Source organism: Anoplopoma fimbria, chromosome 9, assembly GCF_027596085.1.
Source record: "Anoplopoma fimbria isolate UVic2021 breed Golden Eagle Sablefish chromosome 9, Afim_UVic_2022, whole genome shotgun sequence".
In the NCBI taxonomy this organism is placed as follows: domain Eukaryota; kingdom Metazoa; phylum Chordata; class Actinopteri; order Perciformes; family Anoplopomatidae; genus Anoplopoma; species Anoplopoma fimbria.
In genome coordinates this window covers 6,744,759-6,764,152 of record NC_072457.1, presented here as the reverse complement: position 1 = coordinate 6,764,152, position 19,394 = coordinate 6,744,759, and the positions used below count along the sequence as shown (strand labels likewise).

The following is a 19,394-nucleotide window of genomic DNA, read 5'->3' as shown; positions in this document are numbered from 1 at the left end:
TTAGTGTGTGTGCGTGTATGTGTATGTGTGTGTGTGTGTGTGTGTGTGTGTGTGTGTGTGTGTGTGTGTGTGTGTGTGTGTGTGTGTGTGTTATGGGGCAAGTTTGACATAGGATGAAGGAATATAGCCCTCTTCTCCACTGGCTCTAAGGACTCTCATCCATCCGTCTCCTTTATCGTCCTCCATTATACTCAACAGCTCTCCCTCCGTAATGGAAATGGTGCCCTCGCTGTTGCCTGCACACATAAACACACAAAATAAGGATACGTACAAACAGGACAGAATGAAATCCATTTACGAACAAGCTGAGTGCGAATTATGACAACGTACCTTCAAAGGTGTACAGAGCCGTGCACTGGCCAACAGGAGATTCAACGTCGTCAAACTCGTCATCGAACTCCGTGTAGATGCTCTGAGACTGGTCAGCTGCTCCGACGCTGGAAATATCAGAGAAATGAAATCAAGACATTTCATTTCTTCAGTGTATTCTGCTAAACATGTCCAGATTTCAAGAAATAATTTGACATCTGGCAACCTTGCAGTGATGACAAACCCCTCTATCGAAAACAAGGTCCTGCAAGGTGAGGCTCAGTGTTTTTCTTTGACCTCTAGTTTTCAGTTATTGTGTTTCAAATGATTTGAAAATGATTGACTTGTAGCAGCCAGTCTCCCTTCAAAAAAATAAAATATATATATCATAACTTCTGTCTACAGTAATATGATGATGAAGATATGATTAATTTCTTTACTTTTTATGATATACTATGACATATTATGACTTTTTTCTACATACCATACAATTACTTTTTTTAACTTTTTCGACGTACTATACTATGAAAATTACTTTTTTCTTACATATTTCGACAAACTATACAATTACTTTTTTTATTACATATTTGATGTATGATTTTTTCACGACATACCATACTATGACTTTTTATGATTTTTTTCGACATACTATACTATGACCTTTTTATGATTATTTTCGACATACTAGACTATTACTTTTTTTATTACATATTTCGATATACTATGACTTTTTTAGGATTTTTTTCGACATACTATATTATGAATTTTTTTATTACATATTTCGATATACTATGACTTTTTTAGGATTTTTTCACGACATGCTAGACTATGAATTATTTATGATTTTTTCACAACATACTATACTGATGACCTTTTTATGATTTTTTTCGACATGCTATACTATGACTTTTTTATTACATATTTCGACAAACTATACAATTACTTTTTTATTACATATTTCGATATACTATGACTTTTTTAAGATTTTTTTCGACATGCTATACTATGACTTTTTTATGATTTTTTCACGACATAACATATTATGACTTTTTTATGATTTTTTCACGACATACTATACTATGACTTTTTTATGATTTTTTCACGACATACTAGACTATTACTTTTTTTCTTACATATTTCGACAAACTATACAATTACTTTTTTATTACATATTTCGATATACTATGACTTTTTAATGATTTTTTCACGACATACTATATTATGACTTTTTTTAATGATTTTTTCGACATACTGTAGTATGAATTTTTTTATGATTTCTTTCGACATGCTATCCTATGACTTTTTATGATTTTTTTCGACATGCTATACTATGACTTTTTTATGACTTATTTCGACATAATATACAATGGAACATGAAATACTTTAATATGATTCTTTTTTCTTTTTATCTACATACAATACTATAACTTGTTATCAAGTATTATAGTCGGACTTTTGTGACATACTATACTTAAGATCTTTTGTGACATACTAAACTATGAATTTTTCATTATTCTTACTATACAATCACTTTTTTAATGACATACACTACTCTTTTAAATAAAGGTCTTACCCATGTTGACTATTATTGTTGATGGCGTTGGAAGATTCCTCTCCTCCCACTGCTTCTGAAAGCCACGTCTGTAATGAACCAGCAATAAATGTTAAGACCTGCACAAATTCCCAAACACTCGGATTTAACATGCACACATTACTGCCATGTTTATGTGTATGTTTGTGTTATAACCTCATATTTGACGAGCTCCCCCCTCAGGCGGCCACTGTTCTGGGCAGTTTCTGAGATCTGAGGCTCCAGACTGGAAGGGTCTCCCATCTGAGGATTCTGCTCGTACACACCCTTCATCTTCTCCAGTGCATCACTGAGGTCAGACAGAGGAAGAGAACTGTTATTGTTTTGAAATGTGAGCACTAATTAAGGAAGTTTTCCCGTCGGGAGAGGGATATGGACAGGAAGGATGGAGAGAAGCTAGAAGACTGGCTGAGGGAGCATGTGGTACGACTGATTTTTGTTGTTTCATGGTGAAGTTGTCACCTTTGGTCCTGCGTCTTCTGCAGCTCTTTGGTGATGTCGTCAATCTTAGCCTGAAGCTTCTTCTTCCTCTGCTCCGGAGGAAGGTGAGAGAAATCTTCTGCAGGAAGCGGCTACAGACACACACACACACACACACACACAACAAACACACACACACACTCACAGTTATTATCGTAAGCATCATGTATACGACAAACTTTTCAATGATCACCACCAGATGTCACTCCTCCCTGTTTCTATCTCTCTTTCCAACACAGAAAGAAACAGGAGAGTGACACTTAATCTGTCTATGCCAAGGAAACAAAGACTGTTCAAGGTATGAAAGTAATGATTGGAATACAGAGAAAACACACATAGTAACATACAGAGAGAGAGAGAGAGAGAGAGAGAGAGAGAGAGAGAGAGAGGAGAAAGACTGCTCGGAGCCAAATCTCATCAACTGAGAATACCATGGAATTTCAGCTGTGCAGGGCTTTTGACTGATGCACACTGAATGAACAAGAAGTAAGAGTCTTTCTCCTGTGATGCCATACCAATGTACATTTAGGGAAGAGCAAGAATTCTGTTTAATTTATAAAAGAAAAGATAAAAGGGAAAAATATATTGAGTGTAAATGAGATTATTATTAATAAAAATAAATAATCAGCACTTATTTTTCTATCCGTGACCTTTGAACTGTTTAAATTTCTCGGTTTGGTTAAAAGCCTCGCTGCAGACTTGTGGACCACTCTGAGCTGAGCTAATGCAGACTGACTGAGGCTGGTAAACAAGGTGTTAAGTGTACAATGATGATGAATTTCTCAAAATCTTGAGTCTAAAGTCGAGGGGGTTTTTTTGTCTTCAAAGTGACAAAGTTTAACAACGATAAAAAGATACGGATTTAAGACTATAATCGCCAAAATAACAAATTGGCAACATATTGTGATTGAGAAAGACTGAAAAACTGTTCACAACATGTTTGTTTCACCATCTCTGAGAAGAACTGTTGCGATTTCAATGCAATTTTTCACTTACATATATTTTGTAATCTGAGAAAACTGACCCTTTAGGTCAATCATACAACGATAATAACAGGGAGGCATTTCTAGTTTGAATGGTCATGGCTCTGATGGAGCTTGAATAAAATATATGTTCCTTTTATAAAATTAGATTCTTGCCTTTTTGCTCAACAGAAAGAATTGAAAGTTATAAATCAGTTTGTCATCACAGAAGAAAGACTTGTTTCTCTAGTTTAGAGAGAATGCTAATGATGTTACCTGAATAGAAACGTAGTGCCCTGTGTCATGAGAGAAACAGATTTCCTTTTGTAAATGAAAGAGTAACTGCATCCCAGGAAAATAAATCTGCTTGCACTGACACCTAGGTGAATAGATGCACTTTCAACAAGCTGTGCAGCATCACAGCTGGTTCGGCTCACGAGTACAGTAGACCAAACCTGACACACACCCAGCTGTGATTACAGGCGAGGTCACGTGAAACCCGGTCACACCTGCTTTAGAAACAGCAAAAATGTCGCAGAGCAATTATCAGATTTTTGTGGATTTTGCACCGTTGACCTACAGCCATCTGCCTTGGCAGAGCCGACTTTAAAGGGAACGGAGAAAACAGAGAGTCCAAAGCAGAGGAAGCTTTTTTTAGCTTGTTAGTGGTCTTGCTCCATCTGCTTTTATTTAACTTCCTCTATCAGAATATAAACTGCTCCAAAATAGACGAAATGTTTTGCAGTCATGAGACAGAGGTCGCTGGTAGAAATATGTCTTTAGAATAAACTCTGTGACCTTATAGTCTTTTTAGTGAAGGAAAAGCTAAAACCATATTTGTGTCTCTCATATTTTAGCGCTGATGATTCAATTTCTTGAAAAATGATTATTAGAATTATTAATGATTATCCCACTAATCTTGTTAAAAAAAACTAGAAGCTTGTTAAAAAAAGGCAACTTCTGCTCTGACAGTATTCCCAGAATCCTTAAAGATTTTTAACAATCTAATGGAAAATTTGTTTGCATATATTGATGTTTCTAGCAAATATTTTAGACTTTCAGACACAACGACGTTTTAAAATTTTGTTAGGTTTTTTACAATGACAGCCAGGACATATGTCATTAGTTGTTACCTGGTTTAGGAATTTAAGTCACAACTTTTACCCATTAAAGTGATTTTTTGGGAAAGTTTTCTTTCAATCTGAATCCAGGGTCTAAGGACAGAGGCCGTTATGTGCTGTACATATTGTAAAGCCCCTTGAGGCAAGTTGGTGATTTGTGATATTGGGACATATAAATAAAAAAAAATATTGTTTTAAAGAGTTTTGGCGGATTCTGGAAGTTATATTAAATGATCCGGTATTTTTTCAAAATCCCCTGTTAATTATTTTCTAGAAAAACTAGTCCTGCAATGTGAGAAGCTCATAGCGTGGAGGAATTTCAGTGCGTCATTTTCTGGTGTGACCGGGCCTTGACACATTTTTACCTGCAGATGTCAGTGCAGCATGATCCAGAGTGGAGTTAGGTGTTAAATAGCATTTCCCATCGAGAAGAATCCAGCACCAGCACACTTTGATTTTTATCACCTTTTCAGTCTACCCTCTATATAACGTTAATGAATGTTACCATGTGCTTGTCAGCATGCGACATCTAGACAGAGGGAAACGGACATTCAGAATGAGACACGTGTGTAAATAACTGGGAAACACACTTTTACAGTAACAGGCATGGTATCTGTACGGATTTCAAGGGTTTAACAGCTTATTCAGATGAACAGCATCAATGAGACAAATACATGTGGGGGGGGGGGATGTTTACGGACAGCGGGGAGGGAGGACGTGAGCAGATGTCGTCACTCACCGAGGCCCGTTTGTGAAATATCTTTAAGGTGGAAATCCTGGGTTTGACAGAGCGATTAAACTCTCTAAGGCAGAGAGAGAGGGGGAGTGCTGCAGCTTGGAGAGGGGGAGGGGGAGGGGGTGGGTGCCCGGTGGGAAAGGGGACGGGGGAGAGAAAGATGGAGGGGCAAACTGAGGAAGGGGGAGAAAAAGACAAAAGGGAGCAGAGGAAGAGGAGAAAAGGAGGGGGAAATGACACTGGCGAAGAGAGGAAAAGACGAGAAGAAGAAAAAGGGGGAGTCAAACAGATGCAGAGATTTTTTTGTAATAAAATGAGTTAAAGAGTGAAAGAGTTAAAGAGAGAACGAAGGATGTTTTTTGGGGCAAGTCTGTGCAGCAGACTGGAATTAGAATTGGCCCCTGAGGGCAACAGGGTGGGGGGGTAAGACATGAGTGGAATGTGTGTGGAGTTTCATGAGTGTGTGTGTGTGTGTGTGTGTGTGTGTGTGTGTGTGTGTTTGAGTGCATTGTTATGAGGCCGTGTGAGTCCTTTTGCACTTTTACAATAATCAACAGAAGGAGGATAAGAAGAGAGCTGGGTTCCCAATCTTTAACGGTTGATTTTTTTTGAGTTCCTTAAAAACTGTCTTCTATGTATCGGTAACAAGATGTCAAACCTGTAAAGGAACCGGTTTATCCACAGCCGGCTGGAACATTACACCTTTTCTTCGATGTGTATTGAGAAATGTTCATGCATTCGTTGTTTTAAATGAAAACATGTTGGTTATTAAAAGATGAGGCTGGTGGTATTTATTTTTATAGTGTCAATAAATCCCATTAAAAGGACCAAAACCAACTATGAATTGATCCCTACTAACAAAGCATCATAAGCCTCTTGCTCTGTGCCGTAGAGCTCCATTGTTGCTAGAAAACTAATAAAAATCAGTGAGCCACACTGTTTGGTCTGGGTGACATCATTCTTACTTACAATGGAAATAGGTATCTGTAAATTATTTTTAATCAGTACTCATAAACTGTCCTGAACGGCCATAAAAAAAAAAAATCACTTGCATGCTAAATGTGTATTCAGCCACAGCTAAAAACAGATGCACCATTTACTCCTGTTTGAGTAACGTTTGCTGAAGACTGAAGAAGGAAATTATTTTGTCTTTTTTTTAAACTTTCTGAGCCATTTTTTAAGATTAAATTAACTCTAAAGTTTAAATGTCTGAAAGTATTGAGAGATGGACAAAAAAACCAACAAAAACCAACTTTGACACATTTCTGACACTTATGTTATGATATAAACTTGTCATTCAAAGCTCCAAAGCAGAATACAACTATATCAAAAAGCTAATGGGATGCAATCACATAACAACCAATGAGGATGTTATGTTGAAACGCTGCACTTCTGTCCAAAATAACTCGTTTTTGGGAGCATCTATGGAGTGTGGTGATTTAAAAACTAAAATGTATTAAATGCATCTGCATCATGCAAATCAATTAACTATTTTTTTTATTAGTATGGGTTCCAAAATTATGTGTAAATGATTTAAATTAAATTGATTACTGAAGACCATAAAATCAACATCATGTCTTTTTATATCTGGTTGAGGAGTGAATTTAATTTGCTTTAAGAGAGATTCTTTCAGGATTATATTTTTTATTCATAATAAGAATATATTTAAGGCTTTAAATAAAAACTGTGAAGCTCCCTTTAATCAGCACTCAATTATATGAGTGCTCATTACAGTTTTTCAGAAAAAAAGAGCACGTGCACCAATCAAAGACCAATAAACCAACCCTGTTACTGTGTTTAAGTTAAGTTAAGTTAAGTTTAGTTAAGTTAAGTTAAGTTACACAGACTAGACATGACATGATTATTTTTAGCCCAATAACAACTTGTTTGTCCGGATTACTTTTTGAAGAACAGCACAGGGAGGATTTTCAGGTTGTCAGACTCAGAAGCACCAATGCGGAGAGGGGAGAGGCAGTAAACTTCTTGTCCTTGAGACGATGCACTCTTGTGCATGCAAACTCAATGCGAAGCAAACCAAATGTGAACAGACTGCAAATTCACCTTATTCTTCTTGCTGAAAGGCCAGAGCTTGGCGCGCACTTTAGGAGGGTTGAGGCTGGAGTCAGAGGTTGCTGGTTTGATTCCTTGGGTGTAGTCTTCAAACTCTAAGTCTGCAGGTCGCTCAAAACCAGATTTGTGCTGCTCTATGAACAGTATGGAGTCCTGCAGGGAGACAAACAGACAAACATTTTTGATTTAACACATAATCACTTAAACCTTCTGACTACAACAACCCGTCTTAAATATTACCGTAGGAATAAATCAACACCTCTCAGACACAGTATCAACAAGTCTTTTTTAAAAGGTATTTTTTGTATTACAAGACTGTTGCACTGAATTGTTTGAGTTAACCTAGTAAAAAGTAAAGTCATTACAAGGCTTTCTATTATTTTTATAATTAATGGGCTTTAGGACAATGTACAGCAATCTGTTATCACCAAGAGCACTGTAGGGTTTTTATAAAATAAAAAATAAAAATGTCTTTAGATTTTATTTTCTCCATTAAGACAGTTACTGAGACAACATACTCTATACAACATGGAAAACGCTTAATAATACATGCAACAACAAAAAAAGATGCGATGTTTGCAGAACTAGAACACAAAGCAGAATTGCTGCAAGTACTATGCATATTAATCTGAACCGGTGTTGCAGTATGGCTTCAAATTCAGAAAATTTGACCTTAAAGTCGCCCTGTGGAGTTTTAACACGCCAAGAAATGCAGCAACATGCCAGAAAAGACAGGGAAGAAGAACACTGCATGCTAATAAACATGGATGTAAACAATGCAGATTTTAAATATACATATTTATACTTTTTAAAACTGCATTGCAAATGTTTTATGAGGAACGAAATGCACATTTGTTTGGATAAACACAATACATCTTGGTTTATGAAAATCAGTGTAAACATAACTTTTGTTTGTTAACAAGAAATTCACTTATTGGCTTTTGCTGGTGATGGCAAGTGAGATGAAGCTACAACCAACAGATGATTAGCTTAGCTTAGCATGAAGAATAGAAGCAGGGGGAAACTGCTAGCCTTGCTCTGTTCAAGGTACAACATCGGGGGTTATGTGCAGGAATGTTTCATACTGACTTCCTGGAGTCTCTGCTGGTTGCCAGCCTTGTTAACTCACAGTGAAGACAACACTTTAGGAAATCACCATGTGTTAATTATGGAGCTTTAGAGAGGTGGTTATTACCTTTGAACAGGGCCAGGCTAGCTGTTTCCCCCTGCTTCCAGTCACTGTGCTAAGCTAAGCTAGCCTCATATTTAACCTGCACATATGACAGCGATATCAATCCTCTTATTCAACTCTCAGTAAAAAAGCAAATAAATGAATTATCCGAAATGGCACATTTTTCCTTTAGACATCAAAACACGAAGCATCACCTCTGAGAGTTTCACAACAATGAGATCAGAGGTTTCTCAGATGTGACACTGGACAGACGGACACAGACAATTTACAGTCCCCTTATTTTAAATCATGTGAGCGAAACGGAGAAAAAACAAAATCACAAACACATTTATAGACATCTAACATTTACCTGTTTCTCATTAATTTTCAACCCTGCTGAAGAAATCCCTTCTAAACACTTGGTGATGATGGGCAGCACCTTCTTCTCGATATCTGAAAACTGGCAGTATCCCTCCGCCAGCCGCCGAATCCTCCGCTCATCCATGTCCTGCATTTTCTGTTCGACACACAAACACACAACACCGCGATGAAATATTATATAATATTCACGCTGCCTGTGTTTATAAATGTCACATTCACGTTCATACAAAGACACTGGAGAGGATGATTACATTTTGAAAGGGTGTGTTTGGTTTTTACATAATTTAAGCAGGTGTGTGAGCTCTGCCCAGTTTGTGTGTGTTTACGTGTGTCTTTGTCTCACGTTGAAGATCAGCGGTATCTCTGAGTAGTAGTAGAGGTTCTGATCCTTGTTGTATCTCTGGAGCTGTGCGGCATAGTCGTTCCTGCACTCCTCCGCTGTGTGTGTGCGGGAGTGGGCATGTTGCTTGGCCTTCAGAGCGAAAGAAAGATAGGTGGAACCGCGTAGAGGAGAAAAGGGAGGGGAACATGAAAGGGTGCAGGAAGAGGGAGAAATTATGCAAAACAAAAATGCAAAGCGGGAGAAATGTGGGAGAGATGCAGAGGGAGGAGGCAGAGAGGGAGACAAGGAGGTATAGAGGCCAAGGAGGGAGGAAGACAAGAAAAGCTCAAGGATTATTATTATTGTTCTATTTTTACTGAAAATAATATGAAAACCAAACAAGAAAAAAATATATATCAGTGGTCAGTTGTGTGTGTGTGTGTGTGTGTGTGTGTGTGTGTGTGTGTGTGTGTGTGTGTGTGTGTGTGTGTGTGTGTGTGTGTGTGTGTTGTGTTTACCTTCTCGACATCCAGCCTGGTGGCATTGAGGTCACTCTCTATTTTCTCTACCTGTTGTGAGGCTTTTTCAGCCTCCGCCCATTCCTTGGAATAGCGCTTCTTTGTCTGCAGGCATGTACAGTAAACACACACACACACACACACACACACACACACAGACACACACACAGATGGCCAAAAAAGGTAATTAGTTAAAACTTTCTTGTAAACCTTTAAAAAATGGTGCCTTGTTAGAAAGTGGAACCGAAATTGCATTTAAAATATTCAGCGGAAACAGACCTCGTTGTGACCTGTTTTAACTAGAACTTTTTCTACATAAGAAGGAAATAGAAGATGTTGCTGTTCAATATCTTTTAAACTATTCATCTCCTTGGAGTGAGGTGACATTTATTCCAAAACCTGACAAAACAAAAACAATAAAATGGTAACACTATTTTACGGAACTGCACATTTCCAACAATTTCCTAAAGGATTCTTGAAAATAATTAACTTTTGTTAATTGGTAGTAACTCAAGTTAAATAAGGACACACTTTAACTCTCACACTCCAATGAATTAATTCCAAATATTTATTAAACCAGCTTATTTTAGTCTGTGCACAGCAGCTCTGCTGAAATATGCAATTTCTTGCAAGCAAACATACAACTCATCATATATGAAGATTGAAGATTCCAACAATAAATGATTAATGATTAAATATTAAATATTAACTTGATTAATAAATATTAACTGATTTTGAACTCAACAAAACGAAGAACTTTGGTGTAGTTTTCCCTATAAGAATGATTATTATTTTAATTTTAAAGTTTTTTTTACCTATTATACCTTTAATGTGTGATTACTTATTTATTATACTTGTTTTCATCTACGTTTTTCTACTCATGTCACTTGTTTGTTCCTTTGCTCTATCCACTCTGCTGCGGTAATCCTGCAAATTTCCCCGCTGTGAGACTAATAAAGGATTATCTTATCTTATCTTATTAGTAAGATACTTTATTGAACAGTTCTTTCCATGACGGACCTGTAAAATAAAGCCGTTTAAATCATCCACGTGAGGATTTCACAAGAGGAAAGTGAGATTTTCTTTTCCTAATTCGGGCAAACAAATCCTTAAAATGACAATCAAAGCAACAAAAACACGTGACTCACACTTTCGAGTTGTTTGAAGCTGCTCTCTAACATCTGCTGGGCCTTCTTGGCATCAGACAGGTGCTGAGGAACAAAGAGGTTTCAGTTAATGTTCTGCAGTTTATGATGACGTCACGGCGTACCTCGTTGATATGCAATCTGCCAAACCTTCCCTGTTCCCTCCCTCTCTCCCTCTCTCCCTCCCTCCCTCGTGTGATTGTCCTCCCTCTCTCACCGTTTTGCGTTCCTGTTTGAGCTCCTGAAGGTATTTGGTGAGTTCCACACAGATGCCGGTCATCATGTTTTCAGCGATGAGCTCCCGTTGGCCGGCGTAATCGTTCAGCTCGTTCAGGATCTCCTGGAGAGATGCGTGATTGCTGAATCTGCAGCGGGAGGGAATGACAATTTGGAAAATCATCACAGCTGGAGAGGCCAACATTTAACCGACTGATAAAACCAAACTCAATCATAGCTTAGCAACCGTAACTAAGGACTACAGGCCTGCCAAGCTTTGGATTTGTCTACATGCCAACGTGATGTGCATGGTGCTCTAATAAGTGTGTGATACTATAGTATGTATAAAACATATGAGCAAAAGTGAAAGGAATGGATTCAAATATGTGTTCATCAGCGTTGGTGGCATGTCCTGCTAACTAGCTCACTAACAACAGGAGAAACACAGCATTATTTGTAAGATAACTACATTATTTTGTGAGGTTAAAGGTTTCTTTAGAAAATTATATCTTTTCAGAACATCGACCCCTGTGGATAACACGATGCTAACATATCAGTTTAGACTAAAGCTGCTAAATGCATTTTGATTGCCTCTTAACGGCTCTCAACATGGCGACGCATGAGCCGGCCGCTCACAGCTAATGTTGCTAAAAATGCTAACAGTGCAAACTAATGCAACAGTGATGACAGAGCTAACAATGTTTGAAGAAACTGGAGAGTAGATACGAGCAACGACTTTGATGAGATTATAATTATAATTTTGTAAATTTCCCCGCTGGGGGACTAATAAAGGATTATCTTCTTTTATCTTATCTTAAAACGATTATCGATGCATCACAACTTGATTACAATATTTTTTTGTCTCACTGACCATCAACTATTTTCAAAAAACAGTATATTTGTATTAATCCATACTTTAAAAACAGATTAATCTAGTTTCATTATCTTTTATTTATTGTTTTTAAATAAAAAAATAAAAAAGATGTGTCAACTGGAAAATAGGTTTGACTGTAACAGCAATTTGTTTGCTGCTTTATTAATGTTCTGAATATCAAAATTAGCACCTTTAACTCTGACATAGTAGGCTGTCCTGCTCTTTTTTTGGTTTGGGGAAGTTAAAACCCAGAACCATCATCCAAAATGATCAGCATTGCTTAATCCTCGGCTTCAAATTATTTTTCTCATTTATAAGTAAAGCATAGTCTTTGAAAGAAGAAAGTGAAAGCACAAATAGAACCACTGTTTCTTGTTATCCAATATTGTTTTTCCACAGCAAGCACCCCAACTGTCGGAATGAATAAATTACATTTTTACTTACTGAAGCTAGTGTTTTAGCAATTATATCATGTAATGTTAGCCATCATGTGCAAATGTAACGTTAAGATGCTTTTAGAAGAGTCTCAATTCTCTTCAATATTACTTAATGCAAGCTAGCTACAACTGTCATTTCAGGCTGACAAAATCCACAGTAGTCAGCTAGAAATGAGAAGCCTGCTTTTGTTCACTTCGTACTGCAAATTTGTTGTAGTAAATCTTCCACTGTTATCATTCCTATTGCATATGTGTGGTGCAGGAATGGAAAGCTTGACAGGTTAACAGCAACAGTAAGGCGGTTTAGTGAACAATACAATGTTATTTTGTATATATACACAAAACAAGGGAAAAGAAAATGGACATTTGATTATTCTCTCACTTGCAGTCTTGCTCTTCTTTGCTCCCTCGTTTGGCATATTTCTTTGATAGACTCCTGTTAGAAAGTGTAAAAGAGGCAGTGTGACTCGCACATACATAAATGCACAAATACACAAATACATTTAAGATCCCAATTTATGTTAATATAAATAAACATACAGAAACAAGCTCAAGAAAACCCCAAAAAGGCACACCTGAGTTGTTTGGCGTAGCTCTGCTCTATTTCCGTCCGTTCCTTCACAAACTTTATGTAGCGATCCACCAGGTCGAGGCCGCACTGCGTGTGCTTGTCGATGTGATCATACTGGTCCTAAAAAAAAAAGAAACGGCACAGAGCAACACATGTTTTAAAACATGCATACAGACACAAACGCTGCTGACACCGTGCAGTCTAAAGCCTTCTGGATGGCAACACATTTTTCATTGTTTTGTTCCAGTACTTTGGATTGGAAAAGTAGGACACTTTAGTGCACAGTTCAAATTTAAGACATTGACCCAAAAAACATACAACGAGACCAAGGAGCTTCTGTTTTTTTTTTTTTTTTTTTTTCTTTCTTTCAGTGAAACGTTCTGAAATGTCAGACGAAAGTTTAAGTTATCATGAGGACCAGAATGAAACTAAAGAGTGCTCGAAACAAGAAGTGAAGCCGGCTGCAGTGAAAGAGTGAGAGCAACAAAGGGAACATATGACATGTCTGTAAATGTCAGCAGGTCATGGACTGCACACTACAGCTGAAAGGCTTCGTTGATTAATTGTTTAGCTGCTCGACAGAAAATGTGTCTGCAAATGTTTTGATTCCCAAACATTGTTTTGATCTATAACCTCTGAAATTGCATTTTTTTTGTTGCTTTTCTTCGTCTTATGTGCAACTAAGCTGAATATGTTGGATTTCAGAATGTCGGAAGACATCACCTTGGTTTTGCAGGACATTGTGATGGACATTCTTCATTTTTTTCCTGATATTTTATAGACCAAACGATTTATCAAGACAGTAATCTGCAGATGACTCACTCATCAATCAATCAATCATCTTTAGCGGCAAATATTAAACATGGAGACTTATTTAAGTTTATTTTATGTAACGAGTGCAACTGGTTCTTGCCCATCGTTCAAAATGTTTATGTTTATGGCGTTTTATGCTTTTCATTTATGGTTTTTGTTTTATGTTCTTTAGATGAAAGTCCTGGTTATAAGGTCAGTCTCAACACTTTCTCAGAGTAAGTTTAAAGTAGTTGCTGACTTATTGATTAATCGACTACATTTGTAAACAATTAATAAACACTTAAAATAGATGCTGAATCATTTTAAATAGTCAATCAACTAAGCGTCTCAGCTCAAACCACATTTCATTAGGCTGTGGATTTGACATAACTGCACACACACACACACACACACACACACACACACACACACACTTTTTTTATGCTTTAGAGCATAAAAGCACTCCTTTTAAGCATTCCTGTCTCTCTTTACATACATCCATGCCTTCAAAACACATCAGAGAGACACACACACACACACACACACACACACACATCACAAACACACAAACCTGTCGGACAGGTAACATTTGTCTTCTCTGTCCACACTGGCTTAAAACCACATAGAGTCCTGGCATACAGTAAAGGACTCACTGAAGGAGAATGTGACAAAGAGCACAAAGAAAGAATCCACCTCTTCATTGTTCGTGTGTGTGTGTGTGTGTGTGTGTGTGTGTGTGTGTGTGTGTGTGTGTGTGTGTGTGTGTGTGTGTGTGTGTGTGTGTGTGTGTGTGTGTGTGTGTGTGTGTGTGTGTGAGGCTGCAGGGTCTTTTGGAGCCAGAGACATAGATATTGAGTCCTCAGAGGAGGGGGAAGCTAAATGGAGAGCATAGTAACACAGTTAGCAGTGTCCTGGATACGAGAGGAACAGGATTAGAAAACATAAGAGGACGATGGTGTGAAATAGACATTTTGTACCAGGAAGTAGAGAAAGAGAGATGGAGGAAATCAGATGGACGAGTAACAAAAACTGCGATGAAGAGAGATAATAATGAAGAATATGAAGACTCCTGCATGCAGTCGCCAGTTGTGTTGCTGCGCCACATCACTCTGCTGCAACACATCTGCGTGTTTGTGCGAGAGGAGGAAATGCTGATAGTGAGACAGGAATGAGATAATCATTAGCTCAGAGCGAACCTCCGCCCTATGACTGACGGTCCCCGGGGCCCCTACAAACCCTGGAACCAGTCCGACTAGTCCCGCCCATCACCGTGACGACTGACGGCAGCATATGCTTCCTCTGCAGTGAGGTCATATTCTAGCTAACCTCAATGGTAACGACAGCTAGGAAACTGGTTGCACTGGCTATCAATTATTAAGTTTGTATAAAGTGATTTAGTAAATCAGTTGGCACCATCAGGACTTAAGCGTCATAGCTAGTAAAGAATTTAGTCATGTGTAAACAGAGCAACCAATCAAATAAATGGATAAACAAAAAAACTATTCATTACCAACGTCATAAGGCTAAATTTGAATTTACCAGCTATTCAAAAATATATAGACACTTGTGTGTAAAGTTCTTTCTAAGTTCTCGGTGACTTCCGGCTAGTTTCCAACTGATTTACTAAACCAGTAAACTATGACACTTAAGAAATGTCTTCGCCAAAAAGAATAACTAAAACTATAACGTTTAGCAAATTTAGCAATTTTTTGTAATTTGAGATATATTGTTATTTTTGAGCAGTGAGGTGTATTTACATACATTTACATTTCTAGATTTATTCAATATTGTAAATTCAATTTTCAAGTACTTTTACTTTCCATTTTCTGCTACTCCACTGCATTTCAGAGAGACATGTTGTACCTTTTACTCCCTTTTATATATATATATATATATATATATATATATATATATATATATATATATATATATATATATATATATTAGATGACTTAAGTTACTAGTTAGGTTCAAGATTCAGATTAATAATATAATAAATAACCACAAACAAACTGCGATTTATTTATAAAGGATTTAATAAAACTTTTGAAAGTTATGAGCTACCCGGCAGTTTATTAAGTAATTAAAATGAGCCTTTCCTTTAAATGAATGCATTTATAATCCAATGACATGATGCAAAACATTATTCTAATAATGGGTACTTTGATTCAAGTTTATTTTTGCTAATACTGCTCATACTTTTGTAGTTTTACTTAAAGGTGCAGTGTGTAGGATTTGTCGGTAGATATTAACAGATCATTCCAAGATAAGGGAAACACAGCAATCTTATTTTCTGGTGATTTTACACCAAATAAAACATACTTAATAATATTATATTCATTTTCTGCCAATAGATCCCTCTAAATGCTTCAAACTGTTCCTTTAAATAACATTTTGAATGCAGGTATTTCACTTCACTTCCTGCTGTCAGACTTTACTGAAGTAAAATATCTAAGTACATTTATCTTCCACCAGTCTTTGTCAGAAATGTAATTTAAAATTGTCAAAGATTACATTTATATGAATTGTTAAAATAACATTTTGATCGAGAGTCACATAAGATGTGTCCACCTTATGCCATATTATTCATTTTACTTTGGACTGGTCATATATTAGCCAGCTAACGGCCGACAGCTAGAGGCTGTAAATAATTTATTATATAAATATATTAGTTGTTACAAATCTCATTTTAACTCAGTGATGCGTATACCTCAACTTAGTAACTTAAGCAACTTAAGTTTAAACTTACAAGTAACTGATGCAACTGACTCCAGGGATATACAGATTTTACAGTATTATGATACAGATAGGAGTATCAAGTATTAAGAGCATTGTTCACATTTAACTGTTATTGTGTACTTTTGTATTTTGATTTTTTGGCATCATTGTTCTTGAAACTTTTCATGCCAATAAACAAAGGCATGTTTTTAAAGTCGATGTGCTGGGTGTGTCCGGATTGTTTGGTCTCATTGACCATCAGGAGAGTCGATCAGTGAAGCTGTGAACATTCAGACCCAACAAACTGGACGTCCCAAAGTGTCCAAAGATGCCAAATATGTCAGCCAGAATTTGTTGGAAACATTTTCCACTCAGTATAAATATGACAGAGCCTTACTGAGAAACCAGTGTGTCATGAGGGGATTTTTCAAACCTTAAAGCTACAAAACTGTCAGATATTTCACTGGGGTTAAATGAGGATATGTATCATTTTCAGGATATCAAATCATCTGTGTGTGATTAGCTGCAATCTGATCAATCAGGTGAAAACTGATAAGAATAAAAACGTAAAGTATTTATTTTTTTGAGGAACGTCCAAAGAGGAAAAGGTCAGTTTAGGGCTGCAACCAACAATAATTCTCACGACGGATTATTGTGCCTATAATTCATCCATAAATCAAACGTGGTTCAGTCTATAAAGGTCATTAAATTGTTAACCATGTGAATCACAATTTCCTAAAGCCCAGGGTGACGTCTTCATATGGTTTGTTTTGTCTGACCAGAGGTCCTCAACCCAAAGAGATTCAGTTTATTATCAGTAAAGAAAAGCAGCACCTTTGAGCTGGAACTTAGTTTGACATTTATGCTTGAAAAATAACAAAACAGCTGCTCACATAGCTGAAACAAGTCATGTTTCAAGCAAAAATGACCAAAAAGTCACCTGTTCCACCCTAACAAATGTGAGTATTTGCTGCTTTTCTTCATCCAATGTGATGGTAGATGAAGATCTTCAGGTTTTGGGGTGTTGGTCAGACAGAACCAGTGATATTAAGACATCACTTTGGGCTTTGGGAGAGTGCCATTGGCATTTTTTTCTCTGCTTTCTCATATTTTATAGACCAAATGATGAGTCAATTCATGAAGAAATAGAATAAAGAGATATTGAAAACAATAGTTTATTTTCAGACAACTGACTAATCGCTTAATTGACTGGTCGTCTCAGCTCTGATGTGTTTCGGTTTTCCCCTAATAAAGTCTCCTTTATGTCTGAACACAACTCAAGCAACAGCAGCAGTTGAATGCTGTTTAACTTCAACTCTTTATTAACAAACTGCCTCACCCAGTCTGTGTTTAACTGTTGAATAATCTCACAGGCATGTACTCAGACTGAGCTCAATCACTGCAGGATTAGGGCAAATCAGACGCGTTTGCTTTCAACTGCCAGCTATTAAACCGGCTATAATAAAACAGTCTGGGTGTTTTGTTTCAGCCAAGACACAGTTTGTACAGAACATGCAATTTCCTTGAGGTCATCGTCCACATCTGTCTGTCTGTCTGTCTGTGATCAGGGAAATCAATCTCCTCCAAAAAAAAGAATCAGGAACTATTCTTTTTTTCAACTGTTCACCTTTTTACGAAGCAAAAAAATGCCAAACATTCTCTAGTTTCAGGATTTCCTGCCTTTCTGTGTCCTATGGGGCCGTAAACAGGATGTCTTGGGGTTCTGGACAGCTGCTTGGACAAAAACAAGGAATTTGAAAACATAAATTTGTAGTTTTATACTCATTCCTGACACTTTTTTTTATTTATTTTTTAGAGACCAAACGAATGACTTGACTAACCAGCAAACAAATCAAAATGCAAATAATTGTTAGTTTGCATCCCTAGACCATGTGGCCACACCAGTCCCTCTTAACTCCACAGAGGTCTCTGGTGGTGGCCAGAGATGAGGAGGTCGTCTGACCTGATGACTGTCACTGTGATCACAGCTGACAGAGACACTGACCAGATGCAACACTTCCTATGGAGGTGCTGTCACTAAGCAAAGATCAAGTTATTGCATGCATGGAGGAGGTGGTGGTGGAGTACACCTTTAGCCTACAGTGTGTAGATAAGGTGGGCAGAAGGAGTAATAAACATCTCCTCTCCCCTCTGTTTAGGATGAGGTATGCAGGGAGCAGGAGTTGCGAAATCCTCCTCCTGCTGCTGCTGCTGCCTCCAGATTACTTAACCCAGGCCCACCGTGTACATGCAGAGTCGACGAAAACAACAGCAGGACTACTATTAAAGGATGTTGATGTGGGTTTTTAAAAATTTTTTTTAATTATATATCACTTATCCCAGAGGACTCTTCTTGTGTCAGCTGTCAACTTACCCAAAGATCCGTTCCCCAGTCCATGTCTGCAAAAAAAAAAAAAAAAAGAAACAAAAAAAAAAAAAAAGCTTTGAGGAAACACGCAGGAATCCTTCTCAGAGAAAAGACTCAACCAGGTGTTGTTGGTGGGGGGAAATAAAACGAATCAGATAAAAAAAAAAAAAAAAAAGAAGTCCTCTCGTTACAAAGATTTCCACAAAAACTTTAGAGAGTCTCGAAAGCGGAGATGGCGGAGGAAATGTTTGGAGGAAGTCTACGCCTTCTCCTTGGCACGGACGCGGCCGTCCTGTTGCTTCCAAGCGAGAGGAGAAAATATGTTCAGGGGGTTTTTCTTTTTCTTTTTTTCTTCCTGAAACAAGTTTGGGTTCCCAGAGAGAGAGAGGGAGGGAGGGAGGAGGGAGGAGGAGGGAGGAGGGAGGGAGGAGCAGGGAAACCTACCGGCGGCGCCCCTGTTTGTTGTATCTTAAAGAAGCAGCAGGTTTATTTTTACATTGTAGCGTCTGATATCCGGAATGTATAGTGTCTGCAAGGAAAGAAAACACACACACACTTCAGCACATCCCATAATGCACCTCATTAAACCAGCTGAAATAAATGAATGCATCG

General features: G+C 37.5%; 1 protein-coding gene across 1 annotated transcript; it reads right to left on the bottom strand.

Moving 5' to 3' along the window:
- Positions 1-8: 8 nt before the first annotated feature.
- Positions 9-19,126, bottom strand: LOC129095282 (cdc42-interacting protein 4 homolog). Its single transcript, XM_054603668.1, has 14 exons — positions 18,789-19,126; positions 12,909-13,024; positions 12,716-12,769; positions 11,024-11,171; positions 10,810-10,872; positions 9,662-9,766; positions 9,165-9,293; positions 8,811-8,957; positions 7,261-7,422; positions 2,363-2,472; positions 2,057-2,189; positions 1,883-1,950; positions 331-437; positions 9-236 (listed from the first exon to the last, which is right to left on the bottom strand). Exons 1-14 carry the CDS (start codon positions 18,810-18,812, stop codon positions 91-93), a joined length of 1,512 nt encoding a protein of 503 aa, XP_054459643.1. The 5' UTR covers positions 18,813-19,126; the 3' UTR covers positions 9-90.
- Positions 19,127-19,394: the final 268 nt, after the last annotated feature.